General features: G+C 42.2%; 1 protein-coding gene across 2 annotated transcripts in view; it reads right to left on the reverse strand.

The window, feature by feature from the left end:
- The window catches only part of RNF144B (ring finger protein 144B), an 85,185-nt gene that overhangs the window by 53,433 nt on the left and 8,744 nt on the right, over positions 1–23,008 (reverse strand). For both annotated transcript variants that reach the window (XM_075316437.1, XM_075316438.1), the window contains exon 2: positions 11,057–11,258. In XM_075316437.1, the coding sequence (XP_075172552.1) occupies positions 11,057–11,221 (165 nt within the window). In that variant the 5' untranslated portion in view covers positions 11,222–11,258. The remainder of the gene's footprint in view (positions 1–11,056; positions 11,259–23,008) is intronic.

The following is a 23,008-nucleotide window of genomic DNA, read 5'->3' on the forward strand; positions in this document are numbered from 1 at the left end:
CCAACATGGAATAACCTAATATTTAGGAAATAACTTTTCAATAATTAAAAGTGTTACCTAAAAATAGCTACCGTTTTTCAGGTTGCAAAAAAATAAAAACCGAAGAAAGAGACTTGCACACATATTGGTATACATTCTGTACAGATACACAGAGTGGCCATTAACAGACAAAACTTAGGAAACAATTCAAATAAGCAAATACCCTACAGTAAGTAAATTAATAATCAGGGTACGTGCACACGATGACTTTTTGACGCTGCATATTTTTGCTGAGTTACCAACTATGTGAAAACACACAATGGAGTATGATAAATCCAATATAAATTTATTAAGGTATAAATAACATACAAACACATAACAGTAGAAACTACTCTGTAGCACAGTATGACTATCGTACACAATAGAAGGAGACAATTAACAAGGAGCAAGTAAATCTCATCAATGTGGGGACCAGGGGACTACATAAATGTCATAATATCATAAATGGTCTGGGGGAAAATCAAAAAGCAGGTTGGATAAAAACCACATATCCTGTTCCCATCAGACCTAATATCCTAGTAAGAACCTGCTTATATCCAAAGGGTTACATTCATTGCAAACTACCTCATCCCGTGGTGCATGCAATATGATGCCAGAATATGGAAGTAGTCAAATATGTTATATCAAGATATACATATTAATCATATTACATACCCTCTGGATAAATAAGCAGTCTCAAGCAGTCCTCTCTCCAAGCCAGACGCGCGTTTCGTGAACCTTTTCAAGGGCCACCACACGTTGAATTTTTGACGCTGCATATTTTTGCTAAGTCGGGTTACAGATCACCATTGAAAAGCTTATTAAAGACAATGTTGAACAGCATAATGCTCCGTATCACAGGTAAGTGCTATTACAGGAATTTGTGCACATCGTTCAGCATTACTGTCACTTACTGGGCTGCTTAGTGTACGTTTGGTAACATTACTGTTTAATCAGCAGTAGATATCATTAGAGGACTACTTGGCGTGCTAACAGGTAGTCCAGCATATTACTGAGCTCTGTATAACTGCTAGATCTGCAGCAGAGAAAATATTGATTATATCGTAATGACAGCAAAAAGCTTAGTAAGTGGCATCGCTGGAATCAGGGTCTCTGCCCCTACATTATGCTGCTCTCGGATGAGGTAGCAAACACCTGCTGACAGATTCCCTTTAAGTTCAAATTCACTACACCATTAAATCTTGCTTCTCAGTTAAGGCTTGTTTCACAAATCCGTTTTTTGCAGTGCGGCTCAATCCGGCTCAAAAACCTATGCAACGGAGGCGGTGAAAAAAACGGATCCGTTGCATAAGTTTTTCCATGTGGCCCGTCCGTTTTATGACGGATGCGGCTTGATACGGAGCATGCGCAGTTCAAAAAAACGCATCCGGTGCGATGCGGTTTTTTCGCCGCACAAAAATTCATGCCAGGCAACGTTCCATCCGGCCGCCGCATGGCCTAAATATGCCGTCTCCGGCAAAAAACGGACAACGCAAGGCCATGCGGCACAATACGGCGCTAATGCAAGTCTATGCGGAAAAAACGCAACCGGCGGCAAAAAAAAAAAACGGTTGCATTTTTTCTGCAAAGCGCTGTATGGTGTCGCTCAGTAAAAACCGGATGTGTGAATGCAGCCGTAAGCGGGCTTTACACGCTACGAGATCGCTACAGCGATCTCGTTGGGGTCACAGATTTTGTGACGCACATCCGGCCGCTGTAGCGATCTCGGTGTGTGACTCCTAAGAGCGATTTTGGATCATTGCAAAAACGTCCAAAATCGCTCCTCGTTGACATGGGGGTCCTCTCCCAATTATCACTGCTGTCGCTTGGGCGAAGTTGATCCTCGTCCCTGCGGCAGCACACATCGCTATGTGTGACGCCGCAAGAACGAGGAACCTCTCCTTACATGCCAGCAATGAGGAAGGAAGAAGGTGGGCGGGAAGTTCGTCCCGCTCATCTCCGCCCCTCCGCTTTGATTGGGCGGCCGCTTAGTGACGCCGAGCGAACTGCCCCCTTAGAAAGAAGGCGGTTCGCCGGTCACAGCGACGTCGCCGAGCAGGTAAGTACATGTGACGCTGCCGTAGCGATAATGTTCGCTACGACAGCGATCTTCACATATCTGCATAACGATAGGGGCGGGTGCTATCACGCACGCCATCGCTAGCATCGGCTAGCGATGTTGCAGTGTGTAAAGCCACCCTTATTGTACAATGTTACCAGTCTTTTAAATCTACATTAGACTATGTGCACACAGTGATTATTTGCAGATTTCCCTGCATTAAAAGCCAGAGGTGTTGACAGGAAAAACAGTGTGTATAATACACGTCTTTTAGAATGCATTTTTAAGTGCATTTTTTTTCCCATTCATTTGAATGGTATGGTTGAAAAACACAGTGAAGCACTAAAGGAATTGACATGCTGTATAATGTTACATAGTATGGGACAACTCAAAGTTACCTCCTGATGATACCGAGTGTGGATAGTTAAAGGGGTTGTCCACTACTAGGACAACCCTTTCTGATTTCACGTTTCCGCCAGGTAAAATAAAAGACTCTGTACTCACCTTCCGTACCGGCGCTGTTCTCGTCCAGTCAGTGCCTTCCTTCTTCGGACCAAACAAGTTAATTAACAGGAAGTGAGCACTGTGATTGCGCTCACATCCTGTTGAGTGCTTGTTTGGCTTGAAGGCGGAAAGACAGAAGCTGGCGCTGATTGGACGCAGGGCTTGCCTGACATCACGTCACGTGAGCCAGTGGAACAGCGCCGGATGGGAGGTGAGTATAGGGTTTTTATTACTTTCCCTTAGGGAATTATTTGGAATCAGGAAGGGGTTATCCTAGTAGTGGACAACCCCTTTAATGTTACAATAGCATGGGTGCCCAAATAAACAGTAAACATTAAACAAGTCCATGATGACTATTATATTCTCTGTCTTTATATTGTATGTCACATTTATGTTTAGATAGGAAAAATAAGTGCATAACTATGCAAATGTATACTTTAATGTACCCATAGGAATATATAGGTCATATGTATGGCAAAAAAATGTACCTTCTGCATAAGTTAGGCTAAATATAAACAGCAGAGCAGTGCTGATTGCATTCCGTACCACATTATATACTCTATATGATATAAAAAAGTTATTTTATATAAAATTAGATACACACGTCAATTATTTCATTCAACTTACCTCTCAAACGTTTTACCATTAAATTTGAGAAATATATCAGTCTTAAGGCCCAGTTACACGCAACGACATCGCTAACGAGATGTCGCTGGGGTCACGGAATTCGTGACGCACATCCGGCCTCGTTAACGACGTTGTTGCGTGTGACACATACGAGCGACCGCTAACGATCCCAAATACTCACCAAATCGTTGATTGTTGACACGTCGTTAATTTTCAAAATATCGTTGGTTGTTCGGGACACAGGTTGTTCGTCGTTCCTAAGGCAGCACACATCGCTACGTGTGACACCCTGGGAACGACGAACAACAGCGTTCCTGCGTCCTCCGGCAACGAGGTGGGGGTGATGTTAATGAGGCTGCTCTCCGCCCCTCCGCTTTTATTGGTGGCCTGCTGTGTGACGTCGCTGTGACACCGCATGAACCGCCCCCTTAAAAAAAAAAGAGGTTGTTCGCCGTCCACAGCGACGTCGTTAGGAAGGGGAGTATGTGTGACGGGAACTAACGATGTTGTGCGCCACGGGCAGCAATTTGCCCGTGACGCACAAACGAAGGGTGCAGGTGCTATCGCTAGCGACATCGCGTGTAAAGCAGCCTTTAGTCACAGCACATTAGCTTTACCTTCATTCAGTATGTGGCATTACGTGCCTGCATCGGTTTGTATGGATCTTGGCAGATGTGCTAATTTCACAAAGCATTTAGTGTAAATACAAACATAACAAGAAAATGAAAGTTGAGCATGTCATTAAGATACAAGGAACATATATAAATTCTGGAAGTATTTTACATTCAGTGGAAGTTAAAGGATATGCACCAAGATAAGTTAACGCCAATTTAATGTATAGAGGGTAACTTCCCGATTGCTGGGAGTCCAACTACTGGGAATCAGGTATGGTGTCTGAAGGAGCATAGGCAGAACATCTGCACCTCTGCTCCATTCAGTCTCAGAGGAGGTCCTGGAGTCAGCCGGGCACCGCACTCTGCAATCTCTGGTGTTCCCCAACTACTCTAATTAAAAAGTCCTTTTAGTTTTTTGGACATGTCAGATTTCTATACAATTTCTCAGTTTGTATTAAAACTCCTCAACAGAGAGTAAGTGATGATAATTATTGCTATTTCTGAATTCGTATTTGCAGAGGTGTGGGACAGTACTAGGCTCGAATTGGGTGCAACATTTGCAGATGGCTATGTGCCTTAGTTTGAGGGAAACAACATTTACTAGCATTAACCTTTTCAGAAACATGATAGAAAGAAAAAAAAAAAAAAGTCAGCTGACCAATCCTCGAAGCATGGAAGATACTTGTGCAGAGACTGGAGGTAAAGTTTAGTTTCAAACGAATCCAGCGTCCAAAAAAACTTTGTAAAAAAATAAAAAACTTTATTCCAAAACCATTAAAATCATGACAAATGAAAATTGCATCAGCTAAAGAACTTTAGGATACAGTGCCTTGCAAAAGTATTCGGCTCCCTGAAATTTTTCAACCTTTTCCCACATTTCAGGCTTCAAATATAAAGATAAAAAAAAAAAAATTTTATGGTGAAGAATCAACAAGTGGGACACAATTGTGAAGGTGAACAATATTTATTGCCTATTTTAAATTTTTGTAAAAAAATAAAAAAAAAACTGAAAAAATTGGGGCGTGCAATATTATTTGTTCCCTTTACTTACAGTGCAGCAAACTCACTCCAGAAGTTCATTGAGGATCTCTGAATGATCCAATGTTGTCCTAAATGACTGATGATCATAAATATAATCCACCTGTGTGTAATCAAGTCTCCGTATAAATGCACCTGCTCTGTGATAGTCTCAGTGTTCTGTTTAAAGCACAGATAGCATCATGAAGACCAAGGTACACAACAGGCAGGTCCGTGATACTGTTGTGGAGAAGTTTAAAGCTGGATTTGGTTGCAAAAAGATTTCCAAAACTTTAAACATCTCAAGAAGCACTGTGCAAGCAATCATATTGAATTGGAACGAGTATCATACCACTGCAAATCTACCTAGACCCAGCCGTCCCTCAAAAACTTCATCTCAAACAAGGAGAAGACTGATCAGAGATGCAGCCGTGAGGCCCATGATCACCCTGGATGAACTGCAGAGATCTACAGCTGAGGTGGGAGAGTCTGTCGATAGGACAACAATCAGTCGTACACTGCACAAAATCGGTCCTTTAAGAAGAAAGCCATTTCTCAAAGATATCCATAAAAAGTGTAATTTAAAGTTTGCCACAAGCCACCTGGGAGACACAACAAACATGTGGAAGAAGGTGCTCTGGTCAGATGAAACCAAAATCGAACTATTTGGGCACAATGCCAAACGATATGTTTGGCGTAAAAGCAACACAGCTCATCACCCTGAACACACCATCCCCACTGTCAAACATGGTGGTGGCAGCATCATGGTTTGGGCCTGCTTTGTTTCAGCAGGGACAGGGAAGATGGTTAAAATTGAGGGAAGATGGAGGTGCCAAATATACAGGACCATTCTTGAAGAAAACCTGTTTGAGTCTGCAAAAGGTCTGAGACTGGGACAGAGATTTGTCTTTCAACAAGACAATGATCCAAAACATAAAGCAAAATCTACAATGGAATGGTTCACAAATAAACGTATCCAGGTGTTAGAATGGTCAAGTCAAAGTCCAGACCTGAATCCAATCGAGAATCTGTGAACAGCAGTTTTCAGCTCTTTCCACAAACGCTCTCCATACAACCTCACTCAGCTCGAGCTATTTGCAAAGGAAGAATGAGCAAGAATTTCAGTCTCTCAATGTGCAAAACTGATAGACACATACTGCAAGCGACTTGCAGCTGTAATCGCAGCAAAAGGTGGCGCTACAAAGTATTAACTTAAAAGGGGTTGAATAATATTGCACGCCCCAATTTTCAGTTTTTTATTTTTCACAAAAATTTAAAATAAGCAATAAAAATCGTTAACCTTCACAATTGTGTCCCACTTGTTATTGATTCTTCACCATAAAATTTTCAATTTTTATCTTTAGGTTTGAAGCCCGAAATGTGGGAAAAGGCTGAAAACTTCAAGGGGGCCGAATACTTTCGCAAGGCACTGTATATCACAGAAAGTTAGCAGCAGACATGTTCCAGACTAGAAATCTTTATTAAGCAATGAATAAGGATTTCTAGTCTGAAACATGTCTGCTGCTAACTTCCTGTGATATACCCTATAGTTTTGTACCTTAAGTTTTCTTTTGTGATGATGTTAATGGTTTTGGAATAAAGTTTTTGATTTTTTACGAAGTTTTTTGAACGCTGGATCCATACAACATTTTTTGCACATTGGTGGTGCCACTCGACCAACCTCTTGTCCTTATATAACATCAGATCAGTGAGGAAGGAGTTCACTAATACAATCAGAGTGATAAAAGTGTTGGATATGAGAGTTGTGAAATTAGAATGAGGAACGAAAACTGACAACTAATTTGCTCCAATTTCAGAGTGAACATTCACATACACTCAAAAAAGTCATCCCAAAATCAGTTTTGATGAATAGGACACAATATATCTCACCTAGAGCTATGCCAACACAGAATAAATCTAAGGTAAATTCCTATATTGGCGATATAGCACACAATGATTAACTACAGATTGAAAGAAAATAAATGGTCCATTTATACTCAAGATCCTCCCATTTAATCATAGGAGCTCTGGGGAGATTTTATTTCACATTTACTGGAGTTTACAAGACCCCCACTTATCTTCCACTAATCTAATCTCCAGTCCTTGTGTAGCTTGGGCCAAACAAGGCCTTCTTGTTGCAGTCCTCAATAGTGAATTTTTTTTTTTTATTGCAGCAATTCGACCATAAAAACCTGTTTCTCACAGTCTCCTCTGAAGAGTTGATTTTGATATGTGTCTTCTACTTGGTCTGATCATAAATTAATCATGTCTGCTAACTAAGGTATGGTCAATTTGTGGTTGTTGAGGCTGGTAGCCATGATGAACTTATTGTCTGCAGTAGCTATAAAGGTGGTGTCACACACAGCGACAACAACGTCGCTGCTACGTCACCATTTTCTGTGACGTTGCAGCGACGTCCCGTCGCTGTGTGTGACATCCAGCAACGAGCTGGCCCCTGCTGTGAGGTCGCCGCTCGTTGCTGAATATCCAGCTTCATTTTTTGGTCGTCGCTCTCCCGCTGTGACGCACAGATCGCTGTGTGTGACAGCGAGAGAGCGACGAAATGAAGCGAGCAGGGAGCAGGAGCCGGCGTCTGGCAGCTGCGGTAAGCTGTAACCAAGGTAAACATCGGGTAACCAAGGTGGTTACCCGATATTTACCTTCGTTACCAGCCTCCGCCGCTCTCACGCTGCCAGCGCCGGCTCCTGCTCTCTGCACATGTAGCTGCAGTACACATCGGGTAATTAACCCGATGTGTACTGTAGCTAGGAGAGCAAGGAGCCAGCACTCAGTGTGCGCAGCTCCCTGCTCTCTGCACATGTTGCAGCACTGTCGTTATGATCGCTGCTTCGGCTGCTGTTTGACAGCTAAGCAGCGATCATAACAGCGACTTACAAGGTCGCTGCTACGTCACAGAACATGGTGACGTAACAGCGACGTCGCTGTCGTTTAGTGTGACCCCAGCTTTAGGCTGTGTGCGCTCTGCACTGCACCTAAAAGGTGCGCTTCAGAGCACAGCTGAAAAGCTCCGTTCTGAAGCGCATGGTGCCGGCAGAGAACGTGCGCTCTGCATGCTGCTCCTGCCATAGACAGAGCAGGGGCTGCCGGCAAAGCGCACGGAAGAAGTGACATATCACTTCTTAGAACGCGCGCTTCGGGCAGCAGCTGAAGCGCTGTGCTCTAAGACGCCACGTGCGCACGGCTCCTGCATAATCTTCATAGATTATGCAGGGGACGCAGGACGCATGCAGTTACGCTGCGCTACAAAGCGCAACGTAACTGCATGTAATTACGCAACCTGCGCACATTGCTTAATTCTGGTTGTCCTCATGAAAGCCAGTTTCATCATCGCAATCAATTATTTTCATGATGTTACATGAGGATACCTTCAAGGTTCTAGCTATTTTCCAGACTAAGTGAAAGGTCTTTAGGTCTTAAACAAATGATAGTTTGTCATTTCATTTTCTTAGTTAAGTCAGTGGCCATATTCTGGCCTAAAACAGTTGTGGAATATGGCTTAGCACTGTGTGGAACGGCATAACAACACTATCTCTGCTCTGCAAAACTCACCTGATAGACACAGTTTTTGAAGACCAGTCTACAAATGAGCTCTTGACATGTCTGTTCAATGGCAGCCATTCCAGGGGACCACCTAATGAAGCTGCTTGAAGTTTGGTGTACTTTGAGGAATCTAAGGTTTAACAAATATTTTGGGGGTTTTTCACGCCTATTTCTTTACTCCTTGTTTTATATTTGAACCTTCTCATTTTTGCTGCTTTCAGTCTGAAGCTACAATGTGCACCTTCCAAAAAAAAAAAAAAAGGAAACTATGCCCAGGTATGTTGAAGGGACTGTCAGCACAGAATGACTATTCAAACCAAGTGCCTGCTTGTTTTCCAACGATCTCCACCCTTCTCTGACTTTATGAAGCCAGAGCTATCAATTAAAGGAGTAAAGATGTATTTAAATGATCAGCCCCGCCATGATGCTCGAGCCCCTTTACTTGGTCTGCACAGTCATGCCATGCTGAGAGAGATTTGGAAAGTCAAAACGCAATGATAGATTTAACTCTCTCTCCTGGACTACTGAAGGACGAAACAAAGTTATTTTTAAGTATTGTGAGCGAGAGAACATTTGGATAATTTGGTTCTTCCATCGATATATCAGTTCTTGATATTTTAACAAACATTAAGTACTTAGGTATAAAGGGCTCCATTTTTGTTAAACCTTGGTATCTTGTATAATTTAAGTATAATAGAAATCTGTAAACATCCAAATATAATTTCTGAGAAAGACCAATTTGAAAACCCACCTTGGGATTAGTTCCCCATCAATTTCTCCCCTCCCCAGCCCCTTGGGCGCCATTCACACGTTTAAACAAGTACGTGAAAAAATGGTCCAGCGTTGTCGGTATTTTGAATCAATCTGTCTATTTTTTACCAGATTGCTGTTGATTTTATTTCAGAAAGTTTTAATCAGCGGCTGATCTATCAGTTCTCTGAATGCTAAGCTCTGTATAACCCCGCCCACAGCACAGATTAGCAACTTTTGTGTAGGCCATGCAGAGGCATATAGCTGCCTGACGGTAGTTGGGGCAGGATTATACAGAGCCCATGAATAGGAGGACTACATGGCAGAAGGTTTACTAGATCTCTAATGATAAAGTTACCGTTAAATCAGCAAGACATTATCAAGACTATACCAAACATCCTAGTAAGGCCTCATTCACACATATCAGCATGTGCCAAAACCAAAAAAAAAAAAAAAGTATCCAAAACACAGAACAGGGGACAATCTTTCAATTATAGTTTTTCTTTGAAAGTTATACTCCTGGCTTTGGCATACAAAAACTGAGGCAAAAATACAGATGTGTAAATGGGGCCTAAATGACACATTGCTGGAATCAAGGTCACAGTCTCTAAATTATGCTCAGATGAGGGAGAAAAACCTGCTGACAGATTCCCTTTGAGATTTTCTACACAAATCTTGAATTATTGCTCAGTGTTATATATAACGATAATTGTGAAACAAGCCTGTATATGATTTAAGCATATAGCCACATGTGCTTTTAATTAGATCATGATGTTGCGGCCATTACACAAAAGCAGGTCACAAGCTACATTTGCTAGAATTACTATGGCACTCGACACCTTTTTTGGTTTTCCATAAAATACCTTTCTACGGTTACCTGTGAAAGTCCTATATACAATATATATGTTGGAGTATGCTTGAAATTTTAGCTCTGCTCCAAAAATAAGTACTAATTACAGTCAGGGCTATAGTGGGGTTGGAGTGTCAAACTGGGCAAATTCTCGGAGCTCCCACTCTTATGGCCCCTTTACACACTACAACATCGCTAGCGATATCGCTGTAAAGTCGCCGGTTTTGTGATGTAATAGTGACCTCCCCAGCGACATTGCAGTGTGCGACATGCATCATCGATCTGGCCCCCGCTGTGGGGTCGCCTTTAGGGGCCCCCAGTGTTTCTATTGCTGCAAGGTTAACACTGCTTATGGACCTTTGGTGACTTCATAGTCATTTGACCATGATGTAACCAAAGGTCTCTTAACTGCAGGAGTCAAAAGGAACTGAACAGGAGGCAGGTTGGTATGTAGGACTGGAATTAGTGGGGGGAAAAAAAGAGCAAACTGGGCAATCTTACAGTGCCCCGAACATTGCTGACGAGGACACAGGCTGGTGTGTGTGAGCGTGGATATATATATATATTTATAAGGTGTCAACTGTAACACTAAAACCGATGATGGGTAAATAAATTTGTATTCCTTAATCCTCCTGTCCCACACAAGCAGAGATTGTGGTGGGATATTAATTTCCCCAAAACTGTATATTCTACTGCTGCTCTGCTTTTTTGAATAGGTATCTAATTTTGCTTTTTTTTTCGTGAAGTTTGTCAGGATACTATAAAACACTGAAATAACACATACATAAAAGGACTATTCATTCAGCCCACATGTTAAGACATGCTAGCTTAAATAGACTTGATTCATACACAAAGTTATAGGGAGTATGCATAGTATTTTGGCGTTTACTGAACATTCTCAAATTCAGGATCCAGTATCCTGTTAAGGCCTGCAGAACGCATGAAGAAGAAGAAAAAATATCAGATTTGATGCTGTCGAAAATGGTGTTTTTTGTTATAATCAAAATTTCAACTCTACAATATTATTTAACATCAATTCTAAAAACAAAATCATACCTTTGTGCAGAAGATACAGCTGCATTCATGAAGGGTGGTCATCATATCAAGAGGATGTTCACACAGACACAGCTTGCACATAACCAAAGGTTCCAGAGGCAGTTCTCCAGGAGATGAATTGCAACTCATCATGGCATGATGACAGATTTTACCAGTAGAAGCCATAATTGTGCTAAACCGACAACATCTCTACCACTCCGTACTGAAATGAAGAATAAATAATGGAAACAAAAATGTACAGTTTTAGGAATATGTTCAAAGGGGCCCCATACACAATAGATACTGGTCAAGCTATGGTTTGGTAGTAGGTTCTCTCTCCCAAATCCACCATACACAAGAGCCCTCGCCTTGCCGAACACTTGTGTTCTCTACTTTGAATTCAAACATTAAAAATCTGTTTGTCTCCTTTCCAAAATTACTGCACAAATATCCTCTTGGAAAGCACCATTTCTGTCATGGATAGGTAGGAAAAACTTAATAAAAACTATCATACTACCAAAATTTATCTATATTTTCCACATGTTACCCATACCGGTTCCCAAGTCATTCCTCTCCAACAGCTACTCTTTAATATCTAATTATGTCTGGAGCAAACATAAACCAAGAATTAGTTTTCGGACACTGAGTCTCCCAAGATGTAAAGGGGGAATGGGACTATCTAATATCTCCATATATTATCAAGCGGCTATTCTCTCTAGAGCAGTAGACTGGATAAGATGCCCGCAGAATAAATTATGGACGACGGTGGAGGAATATCTGTCCCCTACCCCACTACGAGCCTTATTATTCTCACCTTCTCATCACAAAGACAGAAGAACTTACTTCAATGAACTAACAAGAACACTATTAAAGAATTGGAATAAAAAGAGTGAGATCTTGGCCCCACTTATCTCCCCCTTAACCCAAGTCTCTGATATTCTGGACGCCAGTATAAACCTGGCGAACTCCACAAAAACCAACTATCGAAGTAACGCAAAAGTCCCTGTGACAGATCTTTTGATCGAAGGCTCTTTGGGTTCTAAACAAGACATGTGTAAGATCCTTCACCTTACCAAACTTACCTTTCTTTACTACATGAAGATAAAACAAGAGATCCAACCGTTACTGACACAATCTTGTCTCGATAGGCCCCTAAGTACCTTTGAATCCTTTTGTGCGCAAACAGACACCCAAAAAGATACTATCGCATTTCTATAACACCCTACTCACTAAAAAACTGACGATGAAAAGAGCATATCTGCTGGGGTGGGAGAGAGGATTTGAAAATTACATTCACTGAAGCACAAGCGAACCAAATATACGAAGCTCCAGCATGTAGAAGAACAAGGCGGCAGCTCACTGTCAAAAACACGAAACTTTTTATTCTGCGGTTGCAGACATATACAGGAGCAGTGAGGGGGGAGAGAGGGGTGCAGGGGCGAGGAGCGGACGACAGCCTGTTTCGCGCTGTATAGCGCTTTGTCAAGTCCTCATATGTCTGCAACCGCAGAATAAAAAGTTTCGTTTTACTGACAGTGAGCTGCCGCCTTGTTCTTCTACATGCTGTATCTATGAATTCTCTTCATACTGCTCGCTGAGCACCACTCTGCAAGGCACTATCCACACAGGCGCACGTGAATTCCTGGAAGAACTGAACCATAAAACCTGTGAGTACGGCTCCACTGCCCGGCAGACCTGCTCTGCAGTGCCCGATCTTGTTTTGTTAATATACGAAGCATCGCATGGGCCGTCATGTTGTGTTAGAGTTCAGGAGAATTCGTTTAAAGTGGTTGCAAGATGGTACATTGTACCCACATTATCTAACACCTGGAGTACCTCCTCCTCAGACCAATGTTGGAGATGTGAGGGGGCCAGAGGGTCTTATTTTCACATGTGGTGGACATGCCCGATTTTACAACCATTTTGGAAGATTATGTCCCAACTACTATCTGAACTCACAAGCAAAGCGGTACATCTGGACCCGAGACAAATCCTTTTAAATCTTCCGATGTGGCGTAAGGCGGGCTTTACACGTTGCGACATCTGTAGCAATATATCATCGGTGTCACGTCGTTAATGATGCAGATCCGGCGCCGTTACCGACATCGCAGAGTGTAAACCCTAGGAGCGACGATCACCAATCGCAAAAACGTCAAAAATCGTTGATCGGTGACATGTCGCTCCTTTTCATATCACTACTGCTGCCAGTACGATGTTGTTCCTCGTTCCTGCAGCACCACACAACGCTGTGTGTGAAGTCGCAGGAACGACAAACATCTCCTTACCTGCGTCCCGCCAGCAATGTGGAAGGAAGAAGGTGGGCGGGATGTTATGTCCCGCTCATCTCTGTCCCTCCGCTTCTATTGGCCGGCCGCTTAGTGACGTCGTGGTGACGCTGAACGCACCTCCCCCTTGAAGGAGGGATCGTTCGGCAGCCACAGCGACGTCGCTGACCAGGTATGTGCGTGTGAAGCTGCCGTAGCGATAATGTTCGCTACGGCAGCAATCACCACATATCGCATGTGCGAGAGGGGCGGGTGCTATCATGCTCGACATAGCTAGCAATTGCTAGCGATGTCGCAGCGTGTAAAGCCCGCCTAAAGATAGGACCAACTCCAAAATGGTGACATTTTTGGGCTCGGCCTGTAAGCTTCTTATAGCTCAACTGTGGCACAGAACAAAGACACCCACCCTTGCGCAACTCCTGCTGAAAATTGATCAATTATATTATGCAGAAGAGCTCTCAGCTCTTACACAGCAGAATATGCCCTCTTTCACATGAATCTGGAAAGCTTGGCAAGTCTATAGGACTAAACCCTGTTTCCTAGCAATGACGGCAGAGAGGGGGGCACATGAAGTACCCCGGCAAAAGGACACAGAACAGAGGCCTACGAGACACTCATCGCCACATAAGAAGTGACGAACTACTGATAGATCATTTAACACACTAAATATTAGTTGAATGGATCCCAGACCACCCACTCCCAACCCTCTATCCTCTTCTTTCTTCTCCTACTTCCTATCTAATTCCTCTATTCACTAATTTTATTTTTTCTAAGGGCTGAATCTCCTGAGTTAAATAGTTGCTTTCTTTGATCTCAGCTGTCAACCCTTACCTCACAATTCCTTTTGTATTAAATTTGTAAAATAGATACATTACAATTGAGAAAACAAGTTAATGATATTGCTCTGATTAACCCACCACCCTATTGAACGTTTTTACACTATGTTCAGCTCCAAGTGCATCTGTATCGATGGGACTCGATTATAGTGGGATGAGCCAAATGTTATTCGATTATTCGAAATGATTTTAAACTTGATTGTATGTATTGTTGAATATGTTATGCTAAACTTGTATCAATAAATAAAACATTAAAACAAAACAAACAAAACTTAAAAATCAAATACAAACAGTTTAAGGCCTAAGCCATACGGCATGAAAAACGGAGTGCGTGGAATGCGATAAAACATTGCATTCCACTCGGACCAATATTAGCCTGTGTCCCAGCACCCATGAGCAATTATTTTCTCAGCCCTAATCGGACCAAGAAAACAGTTGCAGCATGCTGCGGGTGCAATGCGATCCTTGTTTCACTTGCACTCATTCAATTCTATGGGGCGAGAGAAAAAAAATCGCACTGCACTCGCATTACACTGGTGTACCGCGAGTGCAGGGTAAGAATGGCAATAGCCGGCTACGCAGGAGAGAGGGAGATAAATCCCTCCCCTCCTCAGCACCGGTCCTCCCCTCCTCAGCGCTGGCCCACACCTCCTCAGTGCCAGCCTGCCCCCCTTAGCTGTGGTCTGATTGGATGATCGGACCTCAGTCGCAATGACACTCACATGACACTTGGCTCCCGCTGTGCTGCCAGCATTTGCCGAGTGTGATGCGAGGATCGCAGTAGTCCCCGTGTGGCCCCGGCCTAACAAACCAACTAGTACTTAGTATACTGATATGTAGTCGACGCATGAGAAAGAAGCATTTAAGAAAACAGCTACTTGTCCAAAAAAAAGACACATTGCCTACATTAAGAGATCAACACTTTATAGTTTATTACTATATTAAAAACAACATACAATTTCTTATCGTTTCATGAAAAGAACTCCAAACAGATCAAAATTACATATTCTGTTCTAATCATAATTTATAAAATAATACAGATACTTAGAAATCTACCAAAAAAAAGTCAAGGAACCATGGGTGTATGAATGGAAAGCCATACAAGAGACATCAAAGACTTCTCAGTAACTATACTCAAGACTATAATCACATGCTACTACTTTTTAGAATAGCTGAGTGGAGCTAAGGGAACCTTCACACTCAACTATTTCAAATGTTTTGGGCGGCTTCGCTCAAATAAATAAAATTAAGGAAACGGCACTAACAAGGTGATTTAAAGAACGATCCTATTAATTTGTAAGGGAAAACAACTTGCTGTTTATATGCTCAGGCAACATCTTTTAAATGATTCAAGCTTTCAAGAATGTTAAGTGTCGAAAAGAAGTTACGTACATTCTCCTGCCATTTTCTGCTAGGAAGATTATCAATACTTAACAGTAGAGTCAATGCGAAGGTTAAAAAGATTTTTTTTTTCCTTCAAAAATGCTAGAATGTACAACTTGCTTAATGTATAAAAAAAATGTCCGAAAAATGCCAGAAAAGAAAATCAGGATTTTCAACTAATGGGCTAATTTCTGGACTATCTAAAATCTTATTAGATCTCATTCCAAATAACTTTCCAACTCACTTGTACATGCAAATTTCATCCTGACTATTTACTGTAATAATCTAATAGCTTTTCTAATAGGCTTTAATGAAAAAGTCCCCATCATTCCCACTCTATAACTTTTTTTTTCCTCTCTCCTACTTCCTGTTTGAGGAGGATCTGTTGGAGAATTCCCAGTGTATGCTGAAATGGGGCTTCATCAGGGAGTGGGGCTGATCTCTGTTTGCCACGATCGTTCCTTACAATGCGTACCGACAGTGCAGTCTCTTAAAAGGGAACCTATGAAGGTGCACCTTGGCCCTGACTCCCCTTCCAGACCCCAAAAATAACTTTATAAAACTTGGCCGTTAGGTATGCTAATTACCTGTGTTGGCCAGATAGGCGGGCTCATTTTCTGCTCCTTTCCCCCTTCCTGCCACTTATCGCCGTACTCCTTTCTTGATTGACAGGATGACACTCAGTCATCCTTTTCGTCGCATTTTCAAATCTCGCACCTGTGCAGTTAGGTCTGGTCGCGCAGGCGCAGTTCGCTCTACCATATCGTGGGCAGAGCAGAAAACATAGCTGCCCTAGCTCGTGCTGGTGAGCTAAATGCGCTGTGCATGATCTCACCAGCACCATGCTCATACCCGCCCATGATCTCGTGCCTGCGCATTTAGCTCACCGGCATGAGCAAGGGCAGCGGTTTTCCGCTCTGCGATATAGCAGAGCGAACTGCGCCTGCGCAAGCAGACCTAACTGCACAGGCACGAGATTTGAAAATGCGACGAGGAGGATGACTGGGGCGTCATCCCGTCAATCAAGAAAGGAGGTCGTCATTCAGCGGCAGGAGGGGGGAAAAGGAGCAGAAAATGAGCTCGCTCATCTGGCCAACACAGGTAATTAGCATACCTAACGGCCAAGTTATATAAAGTTATTTTTGGGGTCTGGAAAGGGAGTCAGGGCCAAGGTGCACCTTCATAGAATGCAGCATAGGAGCTGCAGAAGGTGATTCTTTTAGTTTAATAGGGAAAAATCTGGTGACAGGTTCCCTTTAACGGCTTATTACTTCCATTTAGACCCAGAACGAAGCGCACTAACTCTACAATGAGAATACTCCAGAGTGACAAGATCCAACTGAGTATATGTCAGACTTGACACACTATGCAGGGACTATACTGAGAGCAGGGACTAACCAAGCCCCTGAAACGGACATCACTGATAATGTTTCATTTCAGGGTGGGGGAAGGAGACTGGTGCAGTCGCAGTCACAGCCTTTGCCCCCTGATGACGTGCCATTTGAGTATCCCAGCATGCACTGGGGATTGTGAAATGGATCATAAAACAGGAAGTAGATTAAAAAAATATTAAAAAATAATTCAATTATAGGAGGGAAAAATAGGGACTTTTTAATTAAAAGCATATTAGAAAAGTCATTAGATTATTACAGTAAATAGTCATTTAGAATGAAAATTATTATTAGTTTTGGATCACATCTTTATGTCCCACTGTTACAACTCGGAGTAGGAGGGAAGGGGGAACTGCCTACCTGCTTCTTAACAGATGTCAAATACCTAAGAGCAAAACACTGGAAAAGAATCCAACCACCATCAATGGCAGACTTATATTACTGAATCACGGATGTTAGAAACAAGGAATACATGACAGCTCTACTCCAAGATATAGTGGATGCCTCTAATGATACTTAAAGGGGTGGTTCACTACTCTACAATAGTGGCCACATCACTGTAAAACTGATAGGGAAGGCTTTTTTCAAATACCTTGGTCAGCCAATTCTGTATCTTGAGTAGTGCTATTGCGGTCCGCTCATCCCCATGATCTGACCCCCCGGGCTTTCTGACTTATGAGATCCGGTGATGTCACATCAACTTCCAGTTGACCTGACATCACCGAGCCAAGACCCAGTCTTCCCGAGTGACTGGGCTGTGGACGGCATTCAACGCTCATCACAGCCCAGTATCACAATGCAGCATGTTACACGCGCTCACCTTCACTGCAGAGCGTCACCAGCAGGAGTGATGCTAGGCTGTGACCCGGAGGAGGGGGGTCACTTCATGGAGATGAGCGGACAGCAATAGCGCCACTCAGAGGCAGAATTGGCTGAACAAGGTATTTAGAAAAAGCCTTCCCTATCAATTTTACAGAGATGTAGCCATTATTGAAGAATAGTGAACCACCTCTTTAAGACTTTATGGGACTACTACTGGATGGAGCATGATCTCTGACAACAAACTATTGCCAGTCATCTTTAACTACACGCTGCCTCAGTTCATCAACTGGTAATAAAGTTTACTAATTGGTGCTGTGATTGATTTCCTATTCCCTATTTGAGTGCGTCTTGTTGTGTCGTAGAAGTAATGGCATGTCTATTAACCGTCTTTTTCAAAAATGGAATTACAGTTTAAGAGCTAATTTTTCACTTGCTATAATAAAGAGCATCATCTCAGATAAAAGTAAAATATTTCCTCTGCTACTTATTGCGAAAAAATCTCAAAACAGTTAAAAGAAAAATAAAAAAAAGCTGAGTAAGGCTGCTTTCACACTACGTTTTTTTAGCATGCGTCCTGAACGTTTTTTTAACACAAAAACGGATCCAGTGCAAATGCGTTTTCATTTCAATGCATTTGCAATGGACTCGCGTCAACATACGTTCACATGTGTTTGCGTGCGTTATAGTGAGGATCCAGCGACTTGCAGTTTTTTAACATTTTTCAAAAACGCTACTTGTAGCGTTTTTGAGCTGCGTCCAAATACTGCAAATTGCTGCATTCTGACTATACTATACTGCATGGAAATGCATGTGAACGCTGGCATGCTGAGACAGGATCCTGCTTGCTCTACTGAGCATGCACAGAAACCAGCCTCGCGTGATCAGTCCGCCTCTGCCTCTGCCTCTGCCTCTGCCTCTGCCTCTGCCTCTGCCTCTGCCTCTGCCTCTGCCTCTGCCTCTGCCTCTGCGGACACTCGTAACCAAGGTAAATATCAGGTATCCAAGCAAGTTACCCGATGTTTACCTTGGTTACGAGCCTCCGCAGCTGTCAGAAGCCGGTCTATCACGTTCAGTTCCACTGACTCCCGATCACATGACTCCAATGCCCGCCAATAAACTTAAAGTGACAGGATCCTGCAAAATAACACATGCATTTGCATGCGTTTTTTTGCTGTAAAAGCAGGATCCGCTTTTACAGCAAAAAAAACGTTCATGACGCATGTTAAAAAAATGTAGTGTGAAAGCAGCCTAAAAGCCCATGGAACGAGCAAAAAAGTTGCTTCAGATTTATAAAACGCCAAAAAAGCGATTCCTAAAGGGTCTTCTGCTTGAAAAACAGATATTTTTTTGACCGCCAGAAAAAGATGAAGTGTGAACATTCTCGAACCATAATTCTATGTTACATAGGAAATAAGAGAAACAATTAAGTGAACCTTTTCTTTGGTTAGATTAAGATGTTTGAATGATGTTGTGATCATGTATAGAAGAACAGAAAACCGGTTTGTTTAATTAAGTCATCTTATTTAGGTGTGATCTGCTTTTCAGGACATTTCCACATTCCATCAGAAAGTTTTCAGAATCAATCATCTTACAATTGACGGATGGGTTTGTTTAATGATTTCATCTGGACTGAAATCTATAAGCTGTTGTACATAATGCTCGCATCATAACACACCTACACACTGACCTTTTCTATAGGTGTGATTTCAAAATAGGTGAGGATAACAAAATAATAACCTCACTATAGTCTGGGTGTTTCAAAATCAATTATGTAACCTTTCTTCAGTCCGATATCATACAGTATAAGGTTAAAAGGTCACTAATCTCAAAATGACCTGTAAACTTATCTGGTCCTTAGGGTATATATCATTGACTGGACGAATCTAAATGTGTCCGAAATTTGTTTATTTTACCAGAGCTCCAAATCTCCATTATAATGATATAGAATTTGCTGCAGCACAGTGCCCTCTTCATTGCTTACCCAAGCGCATCACAATATACAGTATATGGTGGGGTCTCCTTGGCAATGCCCTGAACGTGCCTAGGCTTCAGTACTAACTACAGCTGTATTCCATGGCTTGTAGTCACAGAATAAAGTTAGCATATAGCATTCAAGCACCTCCATATTTTTTTCATGTATATACAGTTCAAACTAGAAGTTTACATACACTATGACACATATGCATGAGATCAGAGAGAAAGCGAAAGAGAAAGCGAGAGAGAAAGCGAGAGAGAAAGCGAGAGAGAAAGCGAGAGAGAAAGCGAGAGAGAAAGCGAGAGAGAAAGCGAGAGAGAAAGCGAGAGAGAATGTTTTAAGGCATTTTTATTACTTTCTGTAAAGTCAAAAGTTTACATACATTTCATTAGTATTTGGTATCATTGCCCTTAAACTGCTTGACTTGGGTGAAATGATTTGCATATCCTTCCCCAAACTTCTCAAAACAGTTGGTAGGAATTTGGGCCCATTCCTCCTGACAGAACTAGTGTATCTGAGCCATGTTTGTAGGTTGCCTCGCTTGTACTGGCCTTTTCAGCTTTTACATGAAGGCAAAATAATTTGTGCAGGCTTACATCCACAGAGGATTTGCGGTTAATACTCCAACATTTGTGGAAATTACCTGCAGGGTTGCTTTAAAAAAAAAACAAAAAACCACTAGAGGAATTGATGTCGCTTTGAAGGCAAAAGGGTATTCACACCATATTCTTATTTGATTTAGATTTCTTTTTTGTTCATTATTTTCTTTCATGCATTAAAATGCAAACACTTCAACATTTGAAAGAATTCCTACCTTGCACTACTTTTACCTGCCTAAAAATTTTGCACAATACTACTGCAGTGCTGTCCAAGCTTGGATGTAGGCCATAGTTTTAAACATACAATATATCCCAAAAGTGAGTACACCCCTCACATATTTTGCAAATAGCTTTTCATGGGATATGAAGATATGACTAGAGATGGGCGAATCCGCAGATATTCGGAACCGGTGGGTCCAACCGGATTTAAATAAAAAAAAAAAAAAAAAAAAAACTGTTCAGGGCTGGAATTAATCCAGAATATCTGCCCGGAAGCCGATTCCCATATAAATCTATGGGGACTCAAATATTGTGCTTCAAAATGGTGGTAGAAAGGGCTAGTGGGATTAGAGCAGGCGTGCTATACTTAAAGAGTCTCCCGCGCTGTGGTAACACCACTTCCGTGTCCGCTCACTACTCTCATAAGTATGCACTGCTTCACCCGCTGGCAGTCCCGATACCCAGCATGGCTAAAGCATACAGTTAGAGCCTGCAGCTCCCAGTCGTGTGCTTATCTTGGCTACGTATCAAAATATGAGGAACCACATGCAGCTTTTTTTTTTAATTATTTAAATAAATACATTTTAAAAACCAGCTTGCGGTCCCCTCAAACTTTGATACCCAGCCGTGATAAAGCCAACAGCTGGGGGCTGGTATTCTCAGGCTGGAGAGACCCATGGTTACTCACAGCCTAAAAATAGAAGCCTGCAGCCGCCCAGGGTTGTCGCATCCATTAGATCTAACAATCCCAGAACTTTACCTGGCTCATCCTGATTGCCCTGGTGCGGTTGCAATGGGGTAATATAAGGGGTTAATAACAGCTTACAGCTGCCACTAAGCCCTAGATTAGTAATGGGAGGCACCTATGAGTCCCCTCCCATGACTTAAGCTGTAAGTTAAAAGAAAAAAAAACACAAACACCAAGAAAATCCTTTATTTAAAATAAAATACAGGGAAAAAAAAACCTCTTCCTCCAATTTATGAACCCCTAAACACCCCCCAGTTCAGACGTAATCCACACTAAGCCCAAAAACGATCCCGACTCTGCTACATACTGCAGTCACAGCAAGTGGGCATAAAACATGACCGCACGCAGTGGCTTCAGGAAGAGACTGAGCTGCAGCTACGAGTGGTGACGTCACTCAATTTATCTGCGGTCACAGCTGGAAGTTCCTACGATACGTCACCAGTGACTGCACGTAAACTGACCTCAGGTGACCTCATTGAATTCAGTAACCTCACCTCAGGTGAATTGAATCCAATGAGACCTGCTTATCCTGGCAGAAAACTGCAGATTTTCCTAGAATAGTTTACGGACACCAATGGCAGAGCCCCCAAGTGCCAGAACAGCAGAAACCCCGTCAAGTGACCATATTTTTTAAATTACACCCCTCTGGGAACTCATCTACGGGTGTGGTGACGATTTAGTCTTTGGAACACACCCATGGAGTAAAACACAGTAAATGTTGCAGAATTAAAAATTGCAAATATGCCCTTGTCGTGCCCAGTACATTGTAGTGCCTGTACATTGTGCCCAGCTCGCACTTCTGGGGACACACACCCTGCAAAGTAAGCGGGCTTCCTCACTACAACAATGCCAAACATGTGGGCAGTAACTGTGGTTTAGGCTCATTGTGGGGCTCAGAAGGGACGGTGGCATTTGCATTCTGCTGGGGTTTTTTTGAGGGAGAAGCCATAGGACTTTTACAGAACCTTTGTGATACCAGTAATGTGGAAGCCCCCTATATTCCCATTAACAGATGACAGACCTCAGTGGGGACTTCTGTTTTTGTGGGTTGAGTTGAATGCTAATTGGTGGTAATTCGGGTACACAACCTTCATGAAATTTTCATTTTTCGAAACGAACGTAGCCCATGGGTAAATACCGTTTAAAAAAAAATATTTTTGGGGATTTTTAAAATCTTGTATTTTTTTTTTTTAACTACTAAAATAAAAAAGTTGGTTTATTTTCACCTTAATTGGATTTTGTTTTATGCTACAGTGAATGATGTCAATCAGAATTATAAGCGGTCCCCTAAAAACCAAGACCTCATACGGCTACGTCGACAAAAAAAAAAAAAAAAGTTAAAGATCATGATAGAAGAGAAAAAATAAATAAAAGTGCATAAATAAATTTGACCGTCACATAACAGCTACTTGCTGTGGTAAAATACAACAGGGACCGGGAAGGAGGAACAGAATGCAGATACATTTCTGCAATATGTTAGCAGCGTCCCGGAATAAAGGTCACACTCGACTTTTCTTCTTGCTAAAATTCTAGGGGGTTTTCAAAACGAAAGCGATTATGTCAATATTAGGGGAAATACATGGTACATATGTTCCTGCCTAAAGAGCTGTTGTAATGTGTATATGTCACAGAGGCATGAAAGGGCTGGATGATTTCCTTAGTACACAAAACATTGTTGGTTACAAATGACTTCATGACAAAATGTACAGTGACTT

The sequence above is a fragment of the Anomaloglossus baeobatrachus genome, chromosome 6, assembly GCF_048569485.1.
Source record: "Anomaloglossus baeobatrachus isolate aAnoBae1 chromosome 6, aAnoBae1.hap1, whole genome shotgun sequence".
NCBI classification, from domain to species: Eukaryota; Metazoa; Chordata; class Amphibia; order Anura; family Aromobatidae; genus Anomaloglossus; species Anomaloglossus baeobatrachus.